This window comes from Sceloporus occidentalis, unplaced genomic scaffold (genome assembly GCF_023333645.1).
Source record: "Sceloporus occidentalis isolate IW3139 unplaced genomic scaffold, rSceOcc1.0.p SCAF_49, whole genome shotgun sequence".
NCBI lineage: Eukaryota > Metazoa > Chordata > Lepidosauria > Squamata > Phrynosomatidae > Sceloporus > Sceloporus occidentalis.
In genome coordinates, this window is record NW_028317029.1 from 5,050,213 (window position 1) to 5,072,430 (window position 22,218).

Consider the following 22,218-nt stretch of genomic DNA (forward strand, 5'->3'; position numbering starts at 1 on the left):
TATTCATTCACAGATACCCATTAGCGCCAGAAGACATACAAGTAATAAATACAAGAGACTGCACGTTTAAAACTCTCCAATGTGTTACCAAAAAGGGACGCAGCCATTTTGCAGGAGACCAATGTTTATTATAGGATACGGAACTTGGCTCCAACAAAATGGCTACTACGCTCCCACACTAAATGTTTGCTAAGACGTTAGAGTTCCAAACACCTATAAGGCAACGCCCATTCGGCTGAGCGGAATGACGTAGATGTAAAGCGCCGGTGGTCGGTTTTGTGCTAGCTAGACGCGAGGTTTTTTGATTCTAGGCAAACTGGAGAAAATGGCTGTAGAATCCAGGGTGACCCAGGAGGAGATCAAGAAGGAGCCCGAGAAACCTATTGACCGCGAGAAGGTAAGAGGAGCGGGGGACAGCAGCTCTTCTCTGGGCTTTTTCCAGACTACGTTGCCGTGTGCTACTCGGTCGGTTGGAAGCTCGGTAGGATATATACATCTATAGGAGCCAGGCGTGGAGCGTATCTACATAGTTACGGCGCGTGTAGCTGAGGGATGTTCGCGGTCCTGCAACAATGGCGCCTACGGATAAGCGGCAATTTTTAATTCGTTTTTTTTTTTTTTTTTTGTGGGAAGGGGGAACATGTGATCGATCGTTAATGTTACGGTTTTGCTTGTAAATTCAGTCACCACAACCTTAGCACCATGGGCGTAGGAACCCCTAAAAATCTGGGGGGACAGCATTTTCCCCCATCAGATCCTCACTTTCTCACACTATCTACCCCCCTCCCTTCTCACACTAGCTACCCCCCTCCCTTCTCACACTAGCTACCCTCTCCCTACCCCCCCTTCTCACTAGCTACCCTCTCCCTACCCCCCCTTCTCACTAGCTACCCTCTCCCTACCCCCCCCCCATCACTGTCTACCCCAGGGGTGTCCAAGTTTTTTCTGCAGTGGGCCACTTCATCAGAATTGTATACGTGCGCGGGCCGCACTCATTTTTCACTGTGAGAAAATATGGCCTTTAATAAAATATGCAGATTAAAATAAAGTAAATGACACAAAACCTTTACTTTTCCTTTCACTGATTTCTGGACCTAGAAAGTTTTGTGACTACAAATTCAGGACTCAGGATAATTTAAAAATGAAATAGTTCTATTTATTCTAGGGATGCACCAAAATGAAAATTCTGGACCAAAACATTCACGGTTCACTTAGCCAAAACCGAAAATGACCCCCCACCTTTAAAAATAATAATAAAAACTCACATTTTTAATAAAAGTAGGTAACACACCACAATTGGACAAAAAAATAGCAATATGACTTGACATGATAGGAGTGTGATCTGGTACTGCACAGAGGAAGCAGGATGTGATGTAATGTCACGTGAACTCTGCTGGGTTCCGGTTCCTCTGTGCAGTACAGAAGACCCTCCCACAGGTAAGTAGCAGGGCTCGAGGTGCGGACCGCGTAAGATCGGTTGCCCTGGCTGCCGATCTTACGCGGGCCGCACCTCGAGGACTCGCGGGCCGCATTTGCGGCGTTTCTATTGGGGGGTTCCTACGGCCCTGGGGGGGATTTCTTAATTATCGGTGTCCCCCCGCATGAGTTACTGGGGGGGGATCTGTCCCCCCCGGTTCCTACGCCCATGCTTAGCACAGTAGGGAACATGAAAGGATCTCACCTCTGACTTAAATGTGGCTCTTATTTAAACACTAGGGGCCACATGTCTAGAGCAATCTAGTCTTAGCAATCTGGCACAGCTTTGCCCTGCTCAGTATCAACATTAGCCGGGTGGGGGGTAATTTTACCTTGGCTTTTGCCGCAGTGTTTGCGGACCCCCGGGGGATTGTTGCCGCTTGTGCATTATGTAGATAGTATGGTAATTGGAATCTTAGTGGTTGCTGTAATGGCTGAAGTGTTACTCGAGGCATCATCAGTTTGAAATGTACGGTTCTGTTTTAGACTAAATTTCTATTTTAACTGATAAATGGACTCGCTATATGGAGATCATATCGGGAAGATACTACTGATTGTGCTTTAATTTTCTAGACCTGTCCTCTTCTGTTGAGGGTGTTTACGACAAACAATGGGAGACATCACCGGATGGATGAATTTTCCAGAGGAAATGTTCCTTCTAGTGAGCTGCAGATCTACACCTGGTAAGTTTGACCGTCTCCGCTATGCGTTCTGTGCACCGCGTGGTAGGGGTGCACTGAAATATCAGTGGCCGTAACGTAAAACGCCCTCAGCAACCTTGTCAGCAACCCTGCTGCTTACCTGTGTGTTGCTCGCACGCACTGTGCAAGCAATGTATCTTGATCCACCCAGGGGAAGCAGGAACCCGATGGAGTTGCGTGAATTTACGTCACATGACCCTACTCCGTTCCTTTAATCACGATTATGCGTGATTGAGGGAATGAATGAGAAATGCAAGTGAGTGTTTGTGAATGAGTAAATGAATGTGTGTGTGTGTGATAGCATGGATGTGTAGGGGGGTGGGGGCATAGCACAGCACAGGTAGGCTGTAAGTGAAGTGCAGACCCATTCTGCAGGGCAGCATTTTATCTGTGCTGGCAGCATCAATACACAAGAGGGGCAGCTATCTGGGGTCAGTACATAAATCAATACCTGAGGAGCAAGCTGGGGGCAAAAACACAAAAGGGAGGGGTCAACAACAAAGCAGTGTAGAAAATATTTTTTTTTAAGGTAGGGGGGTAGTCCTTTTCGATTTCGGCCAAGTGCATCCCTAATTTTTGGTTTCGGTCCAGAACACTCACTCACTTTTGGGGTGAAACTTTCTTTGCATGGTTGTGATGTTTGTTTTTGGTCTATTAGGATGGATGCAACTTTGAAGGAGCTCACCAGCCTAGTTAAAGAAGTTTACCCCGAAGCTCGTAAAAAAGGCACTCATTTCAATTTTGCTATTGTCTATCCAGACCCAAAACGACCAGGATACAGGTAGGTTAAAGTCCAATAAATACTATCCAGCGCAGGTAATTGTGGCTAGAGGTATCAGAAAATGCAGATAATTTGTTAAAAGCTGTATAAAGGGGAAATGTATGTACAGTGCCGTAATATGCTGGCTTCATTCATATGCGCTTTGCTAGTATAATTAAGTGGGTGACGTGTCTTACAGAGCCACTCCAGGCATCAGATGTACTTTAATGCATTTGTCCCTTTCCCACCCGTTCAGCTAAGTAGTAAAAATGAAGGGATTGATAGGTTAGTATGGTAATTGTACAACTTTTACTGCTTTGCACCAGAATTGCTCTTTAAAACACCAATGTGCTTGATGTCTTCCCCCAGACAGTATGTGTGCAGACCATTTGCAGGACAACTGCTTTGTGCTTACGTGACACACACACAAAAATAATTTTTTTATTTTAAAACCCCAATTCCTACATCGGCAGAGATAGATATATATATATATATATATATATATATATATATATATATATATATATATATATATATTAATTACGCGTTTGCTAAATTAACATTAAACATTACTCTGTGTGTAAATCAGAGACTGATTCTCATGCTGATTTCTTTGCAGGGTGAAGGAGATCGGCAGTACTATTTCAGGGAGGAAGGGATCGGATGATTCTATGACTTTACAGTCGCAGAGGTTCCAGATTGGAGATTATCTGGATATAGCAATAACACCACCTAACCGAGCTCCGCCCCCATCAGGGCGTATGAGGCCATACTGACAACATACATGTGGGGGTTTTTTTACGAACTTTTTTTTTTTTTTATCCTTTAACACTTGCAGATGTAGAAACCAAATTTGTTTTGACTAAAGTTCATATAATCTGTGCATTTTAAACAGCCATAAAGTTTTATTAACATTTCTTGATCTACGCATATTTGTTTCATATAGTTCATGCAGTTGTAAGTGGTAGATTGGCTTTTAGTGCAGGCCATTGGGGTGTTTGCAAAACAATCCAACCAGGTGCGCTCGTGTTAACCGATAAAATAAAATAAATAAAAAGAGAGAATAATAGTGTAGAGGTATCAACAATAATATTGACTGATGGGTATACTTTATGCACTCACAAAGTGTACGTGGTGTTTCAAAGTGGAGTTCTCTCTAGGTCCGTGTGTCCACTTGAACATGTAGACAAAACACAAAACCAAAAAAACATGGGATGGTATCGTTTAGGAAGAGAACACCGTGAGGTGATGGATGCACTTACTCTTATGTAGAAAGTGTTCAGCGTGTAATGTTCCAAAGTATCTCCCGATCCGTTCCTCTTTCGTGTTTATGCGCAGTCTCGTGATGGTCTTAGTGGATATTCCCCAATTGTTATCAATATTAGGAACCACTATGAATTAGTGTCCAACCGGATGGTTAATAAAAAGAAAATTTATTTGAGGGCAGAGCCCTATATATATTCCAGGTAAACTATAGGTACATGATTATAAATAAATATTGCCTTAATAAATAAATATAAAAAAATCCGTCCGTATAGTCCAAATTCCTTAAAAATATATATATAAAAAATAGATAAAAACCAGTCTTATTGTAATAATAAAGATACTGGAAATGTAAAAAGCCCTCCCTACGCGTTTCGCCTGCTGGGCTTCCTCAGGAGTAATGTTTTTTCTTTCCTTCGTTGGTCCTTTTATTCATGGTTGGCGCCATCTTTTGGTCCTTCCTCCTTCGGTGGTAATCCCTCCTCCGTGCGTCATGACGTCAAAGATACCTCCTCCGTGTCTGTCATCGCGTGGGCCGTTACTGAGACGCGGATCTCTCCTTCCGTGATGGGTATTTCGTTCAGGTACGGGGCTGCTTTTCAGTGCTGATCTTTTGCAAAGGCAAAATAAAAAGGCTGTGCTTTTCCGGAATACACGGTAAGCACCTAAAGCGCGGCGGAACTGAAGAGATCATGCAGATGAGAATGGCTGTTAGCTGCTGTCAGATTTGGTTTCGTTATGTGCTATTTTGTTCCCGATATTTAAGGTAACCGCACATATACGTACTTTTAACGGTCAAGGAGAGCTTTATCTTGTGACTATAATATAAATATTAATAATTTGTGTGAATAATATGGAGGGGATGCGTAGCCTCGTACAATGAAACCTACTCTGAATGTATTAACATTTTGTAATTTGGGAATCTCCTCGCTTGGATACGGCTTTAATTTTGTGAGTGTTTAAGGCTTGTATTCCTCTCCGCTTTACAATCACTTTAACACAGCTATTAAGAAAAGTGTCTTGGGATTGATACAACACTGTGCTCTGCAAATGGGTTAATGGTTGCTTTAACCCTTTCAGTCTCTGTAGGACATACATGTGCTTTGTGTAACGACAGCCTGGTTTCTCTGCGGTGGGCAGCCGCCGGCATCACTGGCTTCCTGCCGCCTGATTATGTGTAATGGCGAGCGCCGGGACATGGCCATTCAAAGAATACCTGATTCACTGCCGCTCAGTCTCTCTGGACCCTGCTGGCTGCGATTATTGCAATGCTGTGTGATCAGCACAACAAGATTTGGAGGAGAGTGAGAAATAGTTTCTCCCCTTAATGACAAAGCCTGTACATGTATGGGACTCAAAATGCATTGTTTTCAATGGGTTTAGGGACCGCCCATTGTCCTTAAGGGGTTAAATGTTTTTTTGGGAGCCCAGCAGTTGTGGAAAAGAGGCCCCCGGCTGCCGTATGTGGGTAAGAGTTGAATCAGAGAGATTTTCTCAATCATAATGGTACTCTTTCCCCCCCCCTCCCCCTCCTGTATTGTGACTTCTAGGTAAAGGTTACTCTAGTGAAGCACATCAATATATGTAAAAATATATTTTCCCCTATAAATATTTAAAGGATCAAGGTAGAATGTCTCTTTATCTGCTACCCACAGCTGAACTCTGTAAAAACAGCTTGTCACAGTAAGGTGGTCCACTCCAGCCCCAACATGACCGTTTCACCATCATACCCATAAATATATGCTTCATAGAAAATGCCATCAGAAGTGCTCATTACAGATAAGCCAGGAGGCGACAGATTTAATTAAACAAAAATATGAAGGCATATGGTAGATCTCCCCCACGGGCTAAATAGGTCCCTGGTACAACAATTCTCTATAAAACACTCAGAACAATAAGCTAAGACTGTGCGGAGAAATACAAATCATTACAATACAATTAATACACCATCCAGGGATGATAATACTGCCAATACTGTATTACAGGTTAAATACATATTATACAAAATGACATTTTACATAGTTAACCCCACCCCCATACATATGTGTTGCGGTTATTGTGTAAATAACTACCCCAGCAGTGATTATGACAGAGGATTATGTATTTGGTTCTTGGTGTTTTGTTCATGAGAGGCCAAACACAATCTTCATCACAATCTGCAAAATAACATTTTACTTGGTTAACATTTGTCATAACCTATGACCCGGCTTGTTAATAATACCGTTCAGAAAGCATTTCTGATGAGCAAACACCTAAAAATGTAACATTCTGATGTATAAGAATGAAAATGCATGAAGAGTTCTAGCTTTAGGGGATTAAAATACAGTTCACTCTGTAGAAACATAGTAGAGAATAGCTCAGAAACATTTTAAGCTTCTGTGGCAACAACCATAGTGTCTGCTTTTGTGTCACATGACACAAAAGTAGACAAAAAAATGTAAAAATGCTAATGTAACCACTGTGCCATGCGTAGAAATGTAAAATGCACCTAAAGTTAGAGCTGTTCCAAGGTAGCAATATAAAGTATCGACTCACCACATTATATATTATGAAGAGGCAATTCTAAGAGGAAGGCGGTGAGAGCATAAATACCAAAGCATTAAATCAACGTGAATATACCGTAGTGTTACGTTTCAAGTTAAATTGTAAATATATGGAGCTTTTCGCTAGTAAACATCTTCCTGACTTGAAGATTATTGAATGTGTTGATGTATATTTTGTGAGAAGGGGACCTTTAATTTTAACAGACACTGCCTGAGTATGCAGCCTGCACTCACCTGTTTTCTTTATCTTTACTTTGCATGTTGGTTTTTGGGGCTGCGATGCCTGGTTTGTTCTCGATCGCCATGTCACAGGTGTTCATCCTATTGTTGTAGTACTGGGACAGAATCTAGAAGCAAAAGTAACAAACCTTTCATTTGCAATTTATGCACATTGCCTGCTGTGATAGTTTTTACCATCAGTAAGTTATTAAAACTACCCATAACTAGGTGCGTGATGTTTTGGAGATCTGTGGTTTAAAAGGTTAAGAAATATTGGTGCTACTTTAGCGCGCCGTCCCCCTAAACGTTATGAGAGAGAGAGAGAGAGAAAAAAAACAATGAACAATGTTGCTTTATATTTTATCATTTCTAGTTGATGTTATATCATACAAATATAACACAATTACTTTTCAGTCCTTTTAACAGTATACACGCCGTATGTCCTTCAGAAATGCCAAAAACAAATCTTCTGCTTCCATTCTTAGCGCTGTCCAGCAAATGCGATCAAGGGGAGCGAAAAAGCTCATTGTGAACGCCTCTCATTTTCTCCAAAAGGTGTATTTCGGCATCCAGCCATGACAATCGCTTGCATGTTTGCTGCTGTCACTGGACCCGCATGATTTTCTTGATGGTTCACCATTAAACAGCTGTAACCGATGGCATTTAGATTTCCATAAGCCGGCCATAAATTGGGATGAATCACTGAACCTTTTTCGCATTTACGCTGATCCAACGCTGATTGGTATAGATCACGCCGTTATACATAAAAATACCAGCCTTGCTTAAGACAGAAAACCCAAGCCCATCAATTCTACGCCCATGGTTCCGGTTTTTTTAAATGTGCAGCATGTGTTCAGAAAGAGGAAGGTTATCGCCATTCAGCATTCTTCCACGATTATATTTCCATCTTGCCCCATCAATTTCAATGGGGGTTAACATCTGTGCCAACCATCTTACCGTGTGCACGATAAGAAACAATGGCTCCGCACCTGTCGGCATGTATTAAACCAGCCAGTTCCACTACTAGACTTTACTGTAAGAGTCACTGTTGTGGGTATTTCCATTACAAAAAAAGGAGTTCTTAAACTTCGAAAAAACTTGCAGTGTAATTTGTTGTTTGTATCCGTATAATGGAAACACGTGTTTCCTTTTGGAACAGAACGTGAAGTTCAGCACCCTTTACGGCTGCATCGAAGTACATGTCTGTATTCCCCACCTCTTTTTTTTTTTTTTCTTTTTTTCTTGCATATCACTTTCACATCAAGGACCAGGCTCTGCGTTTTGTGGCGCATCCAGAAGATTGTATTCACGTAAAAATGCAACCGCGTTCTCTTCTGTGCAGATCATATTTTTATAGAAATCTTTTAACATGATGGGCAGGGTTACCAAACTTCTTACTGACAAAATGCACGGCCATTTACCGGCAGACTGTAGATTGCACGCTAAAGTAGCCCTAAAATATTTTATCCAAGTAAAGTGGCGATCTGATGCTAAACCAGTATAACTAATAATTCCTTGTACTGATGTCTTTCTTCTCGCTTGACAGACATCAGGTTCCATCAATGGAGCACAACAGTGGGGAGATTACATCTTCTGTGCATATGGTGGATTTCTAATGCATATTCCCTGCCATTTTAATCAAAAAGAACCTTTATATAAGTTTAAATATACTGTAAAAACTAAGAATTGGGAGTGACAGATCCACTACAGAGGCACTGGTGAAATGTGACTCTTAAAGATACGGTCTGCTAACGATACAGGGCTTTGTAAGGATAAACTGGGAATATTTTTTCTTTTTTACGGTACATTCTGCTCACCTGAGAGGAAAATCTAATTTGCTGATTAGTGCTACTGGAGATTCCCTGTTTAGTCATGCGTTGCATATTAATGAGCCTCCTAGAAACACTCTACAGCACACAAAACCAAGGACGGCCAAAAAAAAGACTCCTTATACAAAACAAAACAAAAGATACCTCTGATCCTTTTACTAGCTATAAACTCTAAAACAAAGAGTATCTGGTAGGTCAGCGCTTTGTGCGACACCCTGTTCCACAAACCCCTCAACCCGTCACTCGCACTTCAATAGAAGCACCTGCTGCTAAACAATTGTGTGAAAAGCAGAACGAGCAGGAACCTGCGAAACGTCGTCTGTTACACGGGACGTCATTTCAGGGCGTGTGGGAGTCCAGACGAGATTCTCATACCCAGAAATCCTGGGAGGGGAGGACGGCTTTATGTTATACTGTACGGGAGACACAGATGTTAACGTCAACAACGATGCAAATATTTTCATGAGAATGATATTTAGTGTTTTTACAGAGATTGCGCATCACCTAACAAACACTTAGCAGCAGAGCGTGAAAAACTGCCTGCATGTCATTATTTTACACACGGTACACTTGTTTTGATATTATAGACAATTTGCATTATACATTTATGTTCTCGACGGCTGGAACACTATAGAATAATTGTTCTTGTATTACTTTTATATATTTGTTCTTATATTGCTTAATATTTCTAGGGTTACTATGGCAGCCACTATAGTATGCCCTGAAGGCTGCTGTTAACGGGGGGTCATGTATTTGTATATATCTTTTGGTCATTCAGTGCTTTGTCCCTTTCTCACTTAAAAATCATAAGTGAGAAAAATAGAAATAAGAATCACGTTTATGGGATCACTGTCATACAGCCTGAACTAGTACTGAACTGTGGAACATAATACCTTGAAGAGATCTTCTGTCAGAGTGCAGGTAATGTCTGGTCTCGGAGGAGTGTCTAAGGGGTGATTCCTCATCTTGGGTGGAGAAGCTATTTTAGTTTGGTTTTCATAATATTTATCAGAATTTAAGACCATAGGAGCAGCATCTTGCAAGTACAGCTGGTGGGAGAATTCCGGTCTCGGAACAAGTTCTGTAATGTCCAGTGGTTGGTTCTGCCGAAAGAGTTTGATAAATATCAAATATAGACCATAACCACATTAATATGAATTGGTCCAACACACAATGGGTTCATTCACTAAAAGGAGAGTTGTGTTTCAGCTTGTAAACATTATAAAGGCCTGTCCCCAGTGGGATTCTGCTGGAGGAACCACTTTGCTGGCGCTGTACAATGTCCAGTTAAATCGGTGGCATTTCTCCACCAAGTTTTCTCACACATTAAATGATGCAACACACTTACCTTAATCTCTTTTTTACCGTTTACAGCACGATTGAAGACTTCGGATTTACATTAAAGGACACTTGTTTATGAAACTCTTTATAATGTATCATTTATTAATGGAAATGCCTTGTTTGAGTCTGCTGGCCATGTTATATATTTGGTAAAAAGACCTACATGTGTGAGTGCAATATCTAAGTGGGAAAAGGGGTCCTTCCATATATAAGCAGTATTACACTATATATGCTGTTACGTGCATTTTAATATTGGAAGATTACTACACGTCACAGCTCACATCACATGCATTTCTCTCCCTCCTTAAAACCTTCCTTGCTACTAACCAAATATACCCATGAGCGTAATTGACAAATTATTGATAATTTAGCTGCATGGCTCAACTTTTTCTCCTCCACCATGTGTCTGGAAAAGCACTTACCACTGTATCACTCTTCAGCCAGTTTGCCTCAAATGCTGGTAATGGTGGAGTGGTAGTGTTATTAACCATTGTTGGTTCTAAAGCCACCGCAGTCTCCATAAACCCAGAAGTGACTTCCTTCTTATGGACTTTTAATCCTGGTGTGCAAAACGTTGGTGCGACTGGAGAGCTTTGGTTGACAGCATCTAAAACAGAAAAAGGAAACGCTTCCATTACGCACCTCTTCTACATATCAGAGCAAAACACCATAAACAAACCATAATCATGCTACTCTTAATATAAACTAATCAAAACATCTCACGCTTTCATGCGGCAAAAACATAAGGGGTCATTGAACTGCGCAGATTACTTTACTTAAGCTAAAAGCTTTCTGTAGAAAAAAAGGACTGAATTCTGAACTTCGTATTAGTATAACTGCTTATATAGCCACATTTGCTAGTGATTTTGCTAGCTCAATCTGCGTGTTTGTATACAGTATGCCGCTGTTATGCAATCAAGCAGCCTTACAATCCTCTCCGCATAGTCCCAGAATGCTGTGCAGCCAAATGTTTACATCACAACTAATTTTAAATGCATGTGCTGGTACATTTACTAACAAGCTACATACTTCAAGTCATACTTTCTTGTAGCGAATTCACGTTTGGATGACAGGTCACAGTAATGGCGCTTGAAAGCATTGACATTAATATAAACTACCTAATTACTTTGCAACTTACTGCTTTTGGGAGCTCGACATCCAGGTGTAAACAGGATGCTTTTCAGGTCTCCCGACACTGATGCTTTCATGGCGTCCTCTTCAGAAGCTCTGAAATATCAAAATTTTAACAAAAAAAACAAAACACAGAGGAGCTTAAAATAAGCAGTGAAAAAAACCTTGTAATATGCTGATTTTGGTTACACTTACCATGTTGCGTATGTGTATATAATACCGGTAATTTTTATGATCTACATGAACCTGTATAACATAAATAGCAACTCAATTCTAAGTATAAAAAGTCGAAACAGTATATACATATTGTGCCCCTGAAACACTGGTTTGGAAGCCTGTTCAAACACAATTTGAAAAATAGAACAATTTGACAGCACATAAAAAAATAGACTTTTGTCTGGCTGTAAAGACTCCGACCTTAATCAGTCTTTGGTCTTGTGTTATATTCAGTAAAACCAGATGCCTATCAAGAATGTTTAATGTTCCTTATTGTATACTATATCAGATGTTTACAAGTGTTCATACTGATTTGTATAAATGTAACTTATTTGAAACTTACTCGCCAACATTTTCATTCTGAAGGGGGTTTGCATCAACCCTAGACATGTTTTTGTAGGTATCTTTTTGGTGCACTTTCAAACCTGGTGTGAAGAACACTGGTGGCACTGGGGAGTCCACACTGTCAAAATCTAAAACAAACAAACAATACATTTAATATATTATTGTGTTACTTTCACAGTTTGGTGCCTTTTACAAATCCATCCCTGGATCAAATGCAATTTTACTGGTGTAAGTGGATGCCTGCTCTGGTAATTGCTATTTCTGTACCCAAGTTGCAAAGCAACAAAAAGAGCTACAGTGAGAGGACTTTTTACCAGTACATTTGCTAGTAACACGTCACACACAGTGTATTCTACAGAATCTTAACCTATGGGTTCTATGTTCACATAAAACATATAAAAATCAACAGATCATCATCTGATAATTTGTCTGTTAGATGTGGTGCTACTTCCATTCAACTAGCACCACTCACGCTGTTATGAAAAACACACTACAACCTCACTTGGTCTACACCACCATAGTAAAGTGTTGGATCATTTTGAGAGTGTGGAGATGAGTGCACTGCAAGGGGCTTGTTGTGTTATAAGGGAGAAGGGGTAAGTTGGTAGCACCCCTGAGGAGCAAACTGTCAGCACTGGCACCAACACCAAATCCACAACAGTTGCCACCAGTGGCCAGAGCAAAAGGGAGAGGTCCACGGAGACAAGTGTTTTTTTATGTAGTGAACTAATGTGGGTATTTAACATCTGTTTTGATCTACAGTAACAAGTATGGTCTCCTGACAAATGCTGTTTATAGTGAGTACACAGCAGATCCCACGTTGTTTTGCATCTGGTAAATTATTTGTGAGTACAGAAATCTCATGCATCACAAGATATTGTGGGTACACGCAGCCCCAGGGGTTAGCAAATGGGTGACTGTTCTACCTTACACATTTTTTTCTTATATAGAAGTATTAAATACAATCGTCATTTTTTTTTGGGATGCACTAAAATCAATATGACAAAGATAGTGCTTTTCTTTCCCTTTGCCAATTTACATAGGAGAAGAAAAAAAACAAAAAACACCTCCATTTACTATACAAAGCAACACTAGAAACATGAATGTAATTATATATTTACTGGTCCGATGAGACAAGTGGGAAGGAGTTGCCAGAAGAGTTTTCAGATTTCCTGAAGAACAAGAGTCCGGAGCATCTTCTTCAGGCACTCTGAAGGGAAGGAATGGCATAAGTACATGTTGTTTTGTTTTATTGTTTAACTTCTAACGCAATTCTTTGCTGGCAGAAAACTGTACTTTCTGCTTTTATGATGCATGTAATTTACACCCAAATGTATCAAGTTATTTTAGATGTGTCCAAAATACAGAAACAGGTGTATGCTTTATAGTAACACTCACTCTAACACTATTTACAGTAACATCATAACACTCACTGGACTTCCATCCATTAATCAGCATTTCTATTTGCTTTATGTACACCGCATATACTATAGTTACCTTTCCCTTTTCTGTACTTTCTTGCTGATCAGCGCCATTGTGTAATCATCATTTAGATTTGTGCTGGCATCACATATGCCGAAATTAACAATTTGTGAAAAGTCATCTTCCATCCTAAGGGCACACTTCGGAGTCTTTGGCGCATTAACTGGGGCAATTTCCCGGAACAAAGGTTTCTTTTCTTCCTCAGCTGACTTCTTTGGGTTGAACTGAGTACTTTGTGGGAACCATACTGGTGGAAGTTGATAGTGAGAAAGACCAAAGTCCGAAAGTTGGGGAACGCGCAGTAAATCTCTAGAACATGACTGCTTTTCAAGTGCTGGCGGAGGAGGCAGATCCACAGACTCCTGGGAGCTCTGTTCTTCATTCTCGGACTTTAGATTTCCTTTTGACACTTCACCCTCTAGACAAAAGACAAATAAAGTCAAGATGGCTCCTAAAAAGTTTGAGCAGAGGAAAAAAGTGAAAAATGACACAGGAGAGGGGGGAAAAAGAACCCCCCCCCCAAACTACATATACAGAGGGTCCCAAGTGAAAAGGGTAAATATATTCAGGAAAAATAAATTCAATTTAATGATATATATATATATATATAAAAAACCCAAACTTAATAATTGAAGGTGGCCTCAAATATTTGTCATAGAGCATGTTTTATATCTCTTGCTGGCAACATGAGAATTACCTGAATCTCCACTGGAGAGAGGAGTATAGCCGTACTGCTGAAATATATTCTTGATCTGCTGAATATCTGAAGCTGTTCTCTGTTGTAGTACTTTGCAGAATCGTATAAAAGCCATAAGTTCTTGGTCTTTCAAATGTTTCTTATCAATTGTGGTCTGAATGTCATCCTGTGAAACAAAGTATTATTGGTTGGTAAACAATTTTGAACGCACTATAAATTTAGATTTATGGTGTCTGTAGATTTCCCCTCAAGTCAAAAGGCATTAATTAAAAATTAAATAAAAAAGTGGGTAACTTGTTTTATGATAAAGCTTTGATTAGATGGTGTAAGAGGTAGGTCCTTAGGAACACATGCCGGGTTTTAAGAGGACACATACATAAACAGAATTTACAGAACCAATTAAGACAAAGTTAGGCTGATACGAGAAAGTATACAAAAATTGTGGAGCGCAACCTAAACGTGTGGTACTTTGACATAGTGGCAGCTAAGCAATATAGCTGAATTTATTCCATAGATATTTTGTTTTGAATGGTATTCACTGGGTATATGCTGAATTCTTGCTTTGTTTAATAAGAGGCCATGCTGGGAAATGTGTACCAGTGTATGGTAAAGCATTATAGTTGGTCTCATGGCAATCTTGGAAATTATTAAAATATACATAAGGCTATCCTGAAAATAACGCATGACCCAGGACCAAATAAGGTTTGAAGTTTTTACATCAGGAAAATAAAATGCTCAGACTAGATGTGCCGAGTAGTGTCTCTGATCTGCTATTCTCATGTAAAGTGACTCACAATAAAACTGCCTACATATACCAAGGTAAACATTGCATATGCGTACTACCTCACCTTCCACACTTTTATTTCTGAACGCAAATCGTGCAAGACTCGCATTGGAGATTCATCCGCATAATCTGGGGGAAAAGCAGTAAGAATTACCATGCGTTGTGAATGTATAGCACCTAACTAAATACATTAAAAAAAATGTAAAAGTTACAACGAGCATCTTAATATACATCGCACTTTTCCACAAAGGGTCCAAGATTTAAACATGTTAACAGCAGTAACGCTATTCATAAAGCATTTAACACTATATCGTGAGTTGCGAGATTAAAAAAAAAAAGATAAGTAGTAAAACATTTAGGGCAACTGTGTTTCTCACACCCAACAAAGTAAAGACTAATTGCAACCAATCAGGAAGATTAAGAGCATGTTGGTAAATAGATTATTAAAAGTACAAGAGGCAAGGGTAGAATTACTTAACCCCCCTGAGCCCTAAGGGTTTTCAGGACCAAAATATTTTTTTTGTCATTTTTACTATATATTTGTCAAATCATGATTTCTCTTTTCCATATTTGATGAACCCACACAAATTATACATCATTTTTTCAGGACAGGTACTTTTAAACTCAGAAATACATAAAACATAATAATTAGTGAAGTTAAAATAGAAATGTAAAAAGCAATGATTTTTGCAATCTTTTTTTTTTCCCTATACTGTAAATGCTGAACAATAACCCAATTTATGTTCAGCAACATCTCCTGATTAGTTATAACCCACATACATGTTTTTTTTTATGTTCCAAAGGTCCACAATCATGCATTACATATTACCCCATATTACATTTTAAGGCTAGAGGTTTTGGGTAGTGATTTTTTAAAATTTTTTTTAATAAGGGGCGCTTTTTATATAAAAAGTATTTCTTTATATTCTTTATTTTAAATTTGTTTTGATTTTGCACCATTCCCAGTGCAGTATAGCATGCAATCCTTTTTGGGATATCTCATACATTTTTAATGCCAGTGATGTCATGGTGTAATATATAATATGTCATGGTGACATCACTGGGCTCCCAATCATTTTATTCTTACATTTTATTTATATTTCAATTTTTTTAAAATCTTTTTTTATTATTTTTTTTGTAAGGGGAGAAAATATTTTGCAATCAGCCAGCAGGTGGAGCAATGATTGACCTATCGGAAGGGAATGCCTGATCAAGTGATCAGGCATTCCTTGAACTATAATGTACTGGTGATCACAATCAGTTGACAGGAAGCCATAAATGCTGCCTTCTAACAACAGGAAAGAGATCCGGCTGTCGACAGACAGTCTGATCTCCCATGTAGCGTCAGGGAGATGTCCCGGGTGCTGAAACAAAGGCACAAGAGACTAAGGAGACTGAAAGTGAAAAACACTACCATATAACCAAGCTGATAAGTTGATTACATGTTCACTAATATCTTAGTGCCCCGAGAGTGTTGCTGGTGCTGCAATAGCCCACTTAACAGCAAATGAGCTCATCTATGGAAAGAGCTACAACAGTTTAGATATCATTACTTACACAAATTATACATAAACAATGGATGACTTGTGCATTTTAATTCAGCACTTAACATTTTTTTCAAATAAGCTCCCAGAGCTCAGCATGTGTTGGCAGATACAAACTCTTTTCATTTGATACTTGCCACTCTCATCTTGGCTGAACACATTCTCCAATTGCTCTGTCTCCCTCTCCAAAGTAACTGCCAGGGATCTCAATCTATTAAAGAAACTTCCAGCGAGCGCCATGATCACCTAGAAAACAAAGCCCATTTACGATCCGTACATTTAATGACAATACTAAGAAACTGAACAGGAACTAAGGAATGGAGTAACTCACATGTCTAATTACATAAACTAATTATCTGCTACTTTTACTTCTTAAAGTTCCATTCTATTTTGCAGTGCGGCCTTGCCTATAATCATGAAATGAATCATTTAGTTAGTCACGAAGAATAATATTTGTGCTCGTCAGCAACATGTAAATATTAGATGTGCCTAGGAAAGCATTGCCAATATGGCAACCTAGGCAATAATGATTTTTTTTCTTTCATATTCTTACTGTAATAAGATGCAGATCGTGATGGTTGGTGAAGAGAAGTAGGGAAATGCATGGATTGTAGTTTTTCACAAAAGTCCCTTAATAAAAATAGACGAAAAGAAATATAACAAGGAAGACACTCATGTTGCAACACTGCCCCTAGTGGGAAAAACGAGTAGCAGGTGACGGGCATTGCACGAAACAAATGATTTAATGTTTTTTGACAGTTTGGTAAACCCTGTATAATGAGGGGCCCTGACGGTATGCAGGCAGTATTTAATGACGTCTCTGCTCATGCACGCGCTGCCACTACCTGAAAGACGGTGCACTCAGTGCTGTGCCAACACCCCAAGCAAACTCTGGGATACGGACTGACAGTTAACGGAAGAAAATTCAGAACAATTACCAATATCCCCAAGAATGACCCGTGTTTAGTCGCAAACAACACACATTTCAACCCAAAACACCCACCTCAGAAACCTCTCTCGCGCTGTCAACAGCAGCTGCCGCCAACAAATCGAATTTTTTTTGTGCTTTCACGGAAAAACTTTATTAAGTTTACCCTTTGTGAACAGTGAACAAAAACCTTCACAAAGCTGCTGCCATCTTGTGGCTAAATATAGGTAGTGACGGCACTTCTGGACATTGTCCCAAAATGACATGTGTTTTCTGCATTTGATACATGTGTCTTATTAATATTAATGCACATTTGTTATGTGTGTTAACAGCCCCATTTCAATTGTACAGTGCTGCATAATTTTCTGGCACTTAATAAGATAATTATACTACCCTTAAGAATATTTTACAACCCTTTATAACCTCTTTTCATGGAAAAAGAGGACATTTGAGGGGAAAATAATAAAAATTGCTCTGGTCCTGTAGGTGTACAATAGCCCTGGCACTTAATGGGTTCAAATCTAAAGAGGGTCAGCTAATTCATAAAATACTCAAACTAATTAAAGGGGTTATCCGACACAACTATAAAGATCCCTACGTACCAAAAATCTCATATTAGAATTCATCCGATCGCAGAGATGGGCGAAGGGGCTTAAGCCCAGGCCTGGCTCATCGCACGGCTGAGTGAGATCTGGAGCTTTGCATTTTTCTGTTTTGCACGATTCCTTCGCAGCACACGAGAGCTTTTCATTTCGAGTGAACTTGGCTTGTACCGAAGCAATGACCAGCATGCCCATCTCTATATCATTCAGTAAAGTGTTAGGTGTTACTCAATTCTTTCACCTACATTTGTGATACGATTGTTTAGAACGCTTATCTCTGCCAGCCCGCTTCACAACAGCCAAACCAGGGGCTGATTGCCCCCTCGCCCCAGTGTCCAGCTGCTTAACGGGCCAGTTACAGGAGAGGCCCATATGGAGACTTGAAAGACTGCATTAGAAGGAGCTGCACACCTTTTAAACACCGACCGCCACAATGCGCCATCATAGCTTCGAGATTGTAAGCTCCCCTGAGTAGCATCCTCATTACCTCATCTCTGTAAGCCAAATTGTTACGTTCTACACTACTTGTTATGTACAGCGCTATAGGAAGATGCTGACTGTGGAGAGAGCGGCTTGGAGCTCTGCCGTAGGTCAGGCAAAAAGTGTGAGTAAAATTGCTGTATGCATGAGATATATATTATAAACTTATATATCAAATGATCAAAGAAAGCTCCCCCCATGATACATTTTTTTAAAGCTTGTTATTATTCATGTTACATCATATGACCAAATAACCGACCAGAAGAGGCCAAATAGATGCTGGGGCATATTAGACCAGACTGGCAATCGAAATACAAAGAGTGTGAGCGTTTTACGAACTAGTAAACAGAGTTGTACAAATGCACATAGAATTTGTGAGGACACACACACACACACACGGAATGGATGCATCAATATAGATCACCATTAAATAACACAAAATTAGTTGCCAGAAATAGGTTTTTAGTAGCCATGGATAGCTGTACTGTAGGAATCTTCCAGGATTAGTGTATTTTTTTTTTATAGATAAAATACATATTCTGCAAAAATAATGAATATATTGTAATGCTGTTGAACAGTCGAGAAGATGTTATTTTCTTCTACCAATGATAAATGAAGGATGACCGCAAGCTTTTATATACATTCTGTGCCTTGATGTTATTGGAATCTCAATTTATCAAATAGAATAACTAAGCAACAAAAAACAAACAAAAAAAGAACCAGACTCTGGATGAAAATTAGGAAAGAAATAATTTTTAACAAAGCTTAAGTAAAAACTACTTATGCATTAAAAAGACAAATACATACATACAGTATGGACAGTTTGCATAAAACACAGAAGCATTACACAGAACAGAAATAAATGTTCCCATTTTGTGTCTTTTTTCAGTGTATTTTACAATAAACCATTCTTTTGGCTGTTGATACATTATATTGAAAGAATTGCCAACAAACGTAAAACCGAAGTTATGAATACAAAGCAATTGTACTGAAAAGTGTTAGCCGTGGAAAAATCAGTATGAGCAATTCATACAAAAAAAAAAAATGTTCTTTATACATTGGGTTATTCCCTTTATCATGTAATTGCTATGACCCAATATGCAAATGATGACCTAATTCGTTAGTGTAGGATGATGTCACAGGATGCACGATGCCACCAAAGGCTGGATTTGTAACAGCAGAGTAAAAACATGTAGTTTGTGCTTTTGCATAAGATATTGCTTCAGAACCCAACCGGTCCATAGTTCCATATAACACATACACACATCGACATGGCTGCACAATCACTGAATAATAACTAAAATGAAGACAGACGTTCTAAGAAACATGGCTCTCTACAACTAAATTAACTACATTTCCCACTATGCTTCGAAAGCACAACGTTACAGGATCACAGGGGTTGCAGTTTATTCAATGACCCACAGCCAGTAATGCCTGCCATCAACCTTTCTAAAGGTGCTCTTCATCCAAACACATCTTATCTCCTTGCCAACAGGTTACCTACATTTTACATCTCGTGGAACATGAATAATACAAAAAAAATTCAATAAACAAACACGTGTTTCAATGGAAATAAAGTATGTTGGTAAATATTCCTTCATACTCCATTTCCAAGATGGAAACTGTAGAATAATGTATTAAACATTTATTAAGCTTGGGGGGTTTCAAAGCTGATTTCAGAAAAACTGTTATTAATTAAGCAACAAAAAGGTTGTGGGGATTGGTTTCAATATTAAGAAGGCAGGACTGGAAAAGGAGAAAAACGTAAAAGGTGGTCGGAGGAGGGAAACAAATCGGGGCAATGTGCCAAGCTCTGAATATCCTATTCTTTCATACAGAGTACAGAGGTCTGCGCAACATCACTTCTTTACTCCCCAGCACAAGGCTTAAAATACCAGCCTTGGACAAAGATGACTGTAAATGTGTCTGGGCAGATGACAGGAAGAGATTGTCATCCTAGGACCATAAAGCATCTTTACAAACCCAAGCAAGGGGTACATAGTACTTAAACATTTAAAGACAAACATAATTTACATGTAGATACTGTATGCACCGGTGTCTAAAAAGTGACACAGGACTCAGAGGAGGTTAGTCCATTAATCAACAAAACACTTGAGCTTTTATGGTAAAATCTTTATAAAAAGGTAGAAAAACAGTATAAATAAACGCGTTTAGTACAAAATGTCTTATGCCCGTCTGATCAGCTATTTTTAATACATGAATCATCATTTTAATGTTTTTATCTCGGGTTTGAGACACACGCCTGTCCAGCTCTCCTTACTCAACAGAGACCGCAGCACATGGCAGCAGGGGATTCTGGGAAAGAATTCATTCAGCTCATTCACTCTGTTGTATGACAGGAAGGAAGTCCGTCTCTCCATGAATTGTCTCTTTACCAAATCCTTGTAGTTTTAAACTCGTATTATGTTTTCGATCTTTCCAAGGAATTCATCTCGGGCCCAGATATTATGTTGGCGACTGACATTTGCACATGCTGGAGAAGCAGCCAGCATTTATACAGAGATACAACACTTTTGGTAAAAGCAGAGGTGCATCATCTTCCAGATCTTCATAGATATATATATTTAGTAAAATTTAAAAAGTAACGTGGGGGGGGGGGAGGAATAGTGCTAAACAGAAATTTTCCCGTCTTTCTGAAGCCTCTCCATTCAGTTTTTAGTGGGGATTGAAGCCGTCGACCGTGCATCTATTTTTTTTTTTTTTTTTTTTTTTAGTTGTACACAAACCAATGCACTAAATCAAATCGTAAGGCAACGGTTTCCTGGTCTTTCTCCGACACTATGAAATGTTCCGTTTTTGAGTGGGGGTGACGCTCTCCATCTTGCATCATATTTAGGGATTTTTTGTAGCACCTCGGGCTGCGAATCTCCTCTGGATATGGTGTTCAAATGCAGCCGGGACTGGAGATTCCTGGACTGGAGAAAACAAATACAAACAATAGAGTTAAGCATCTGGCACGCAAATCTCACTTTATTTTCAGAACATTTTAGAAAAACTTCTGTAATGCAGCGGGACTGCTAATTGGCAACCATCTTTCTTCTTTGCTTGAAGTATTCAGTGTTTAAATGGACCTGCAAGACTTTATTACACACAAAAGCCTTGTGTTTAAACATGGAGCTTCACCTCTAAAGTAAAAGAAAAGGCAGATGGAATGTGACAGCTTAGTTTAGTTGTCTGTTGCCATAGGCTAAAGAAAAGAAGAGAAGTACCTGCATGCTGGCAGTCCATCTATTGTTTGTTTTAAGCAAACGTATTTGGTTTAGCGCATGCCAGGAAATGTTTATTTTGCAATCACACCATTATATCAAGTAAAAAGATACAGTTTGTCTTAAACTAGGCATTTCTGAAACGTTTAACGCGTCCAGAAAAAAAAAAAGAAAGTTCACTAGGTAAAGGGCACGCTGTTTAGAAGGTTGTCAACTAAATATTGGCGACAAAAACATGAAAAAGATGGCAAGGGACAAAATATGTCCGGACCTTGGCACTCCAAGTATTTAATCTACGATTTGGTGATTATGGGCAAATAAACCGTATTACCGGGTACGCATCCATCCACAAACTTAAGGATAACAGTGGGAAAGCTATTTCTACAGCATTATTCTTACCATTTTCCTTGTTGAGATCACAGTAATCAGCCTTCAACGTCTATTGCAACATGACGTTTCCCATCTGAAAGACGGAAATATTTTTAAGGAAATCCATCAATACTGAGCTACACACCCACTACTAGCATAGCTAAATGATAAATACATACGAAAATACTTTATCATGACACCCTTCCAACTGAAGCTGGGGCTTATTTTAGGATCTGCAGGTACGATGATCACCTTTACACACAATTGGATGTATTTTTTTT

The 22,218-nt window shown here is 39.3% G+C and overlaps 2 protein-coding genes across 2 annotated transcripts; one reads left to right on the forward strand and one right to left on the reverse strand.

The window, feature by feature from the left end:
• The first annotated feature begins 319 nt into the window (after nt 1–319).
• On the forward strand, nt 320–3,713 carry LOC149288946 (histone deacetylase complex subunit SAP18-like). The gene is made up of 4 exons (XM_089491258.1): nt 320–397; nt 2,050–2,159; nt 2,836–2,958; nt 3,557–3,713. Exons 1-4 carry the CDS (start codon nt 326–328, stop codon nt 3,711–3,713), a joined length of 462 nt encoding a protein of 153 aa, XP_089347384.1. The 5' UTR covers nt 320–325.
• Nucleotides 3,714–9,060: 5,347 nt separating this feature from the next.
• LOC149288947 (SKA complex subunit 3-like) lies at nt 9,061–16,571 on the reverse strand. The gene is made up of 9 exons (XM_089491199.1): nt 16,469–16,571; nt 14,852–14,916; nt 14,004–14,169; nt 13,322–13,724; nt 12,946–13,034; nt 11,823–11,952; nt 11,271–11,359; nt 10,555–10,739; nt 9,061–9,204 (listed from the first exon to the last, which is right to left on the reverse strand). The coding sequence occupies exons 1-9, from the start codon at nt 16,569–16,571 to the stop codon at nt 9,061–9,063; spliced, it is 1,374 nt and encodes a 457-aa protein (XP_089347325.1).
• Nucleotides 16,572–22,218: the final 5,647 nt, after the last annotated feature.

Bases quoted from the DNA above. Each gene is read 5' to 3' on its own strand.
- LOC149288947 (XM_089491199.1), bottom strand. From the start codon at position 16,571: ATGGCGCTCGCTGGAAGTTTCTTTAATAGATTGAGATCCCTGGCAGTT. The intron at 13,035-13,321 runs GTAACTATAGTA...CCTTCCCTTCAG, and splicing joins AAAGTACAGAAAAGGGAAAG to AGTGCCTGAAGAAGATGCTC. The intron at 11,953-12,945 runs GTAAATATATAA...TGTTTGTTTTAG, and splicing joins CCACTTGTCTCATCGGACCA to ATTTTGACAGTGTGGACTCC.
- LOC149288946 (XM_089491258.1), top strand. From the start codon at position 326: ATGGCTGTAGAATCCAGGGTGACCCAGGAGGAGATCAAGAAGGAGCCC. The intron at 2,160-2,835 runs GTAAGTTTGACC...TTGGTCTATTAG, and splicing joins GAGCTGCAGATCTACACCTG to GATGGATGCAACTTTGAAGG. The intron at 2,959-3,556 runs GTAGGTTAAAGT...ATTTCTTTGCAG, and splicing joins CCAAAACGACCAGGATACAG to GGTGAAGGAGATCGGCAGTA.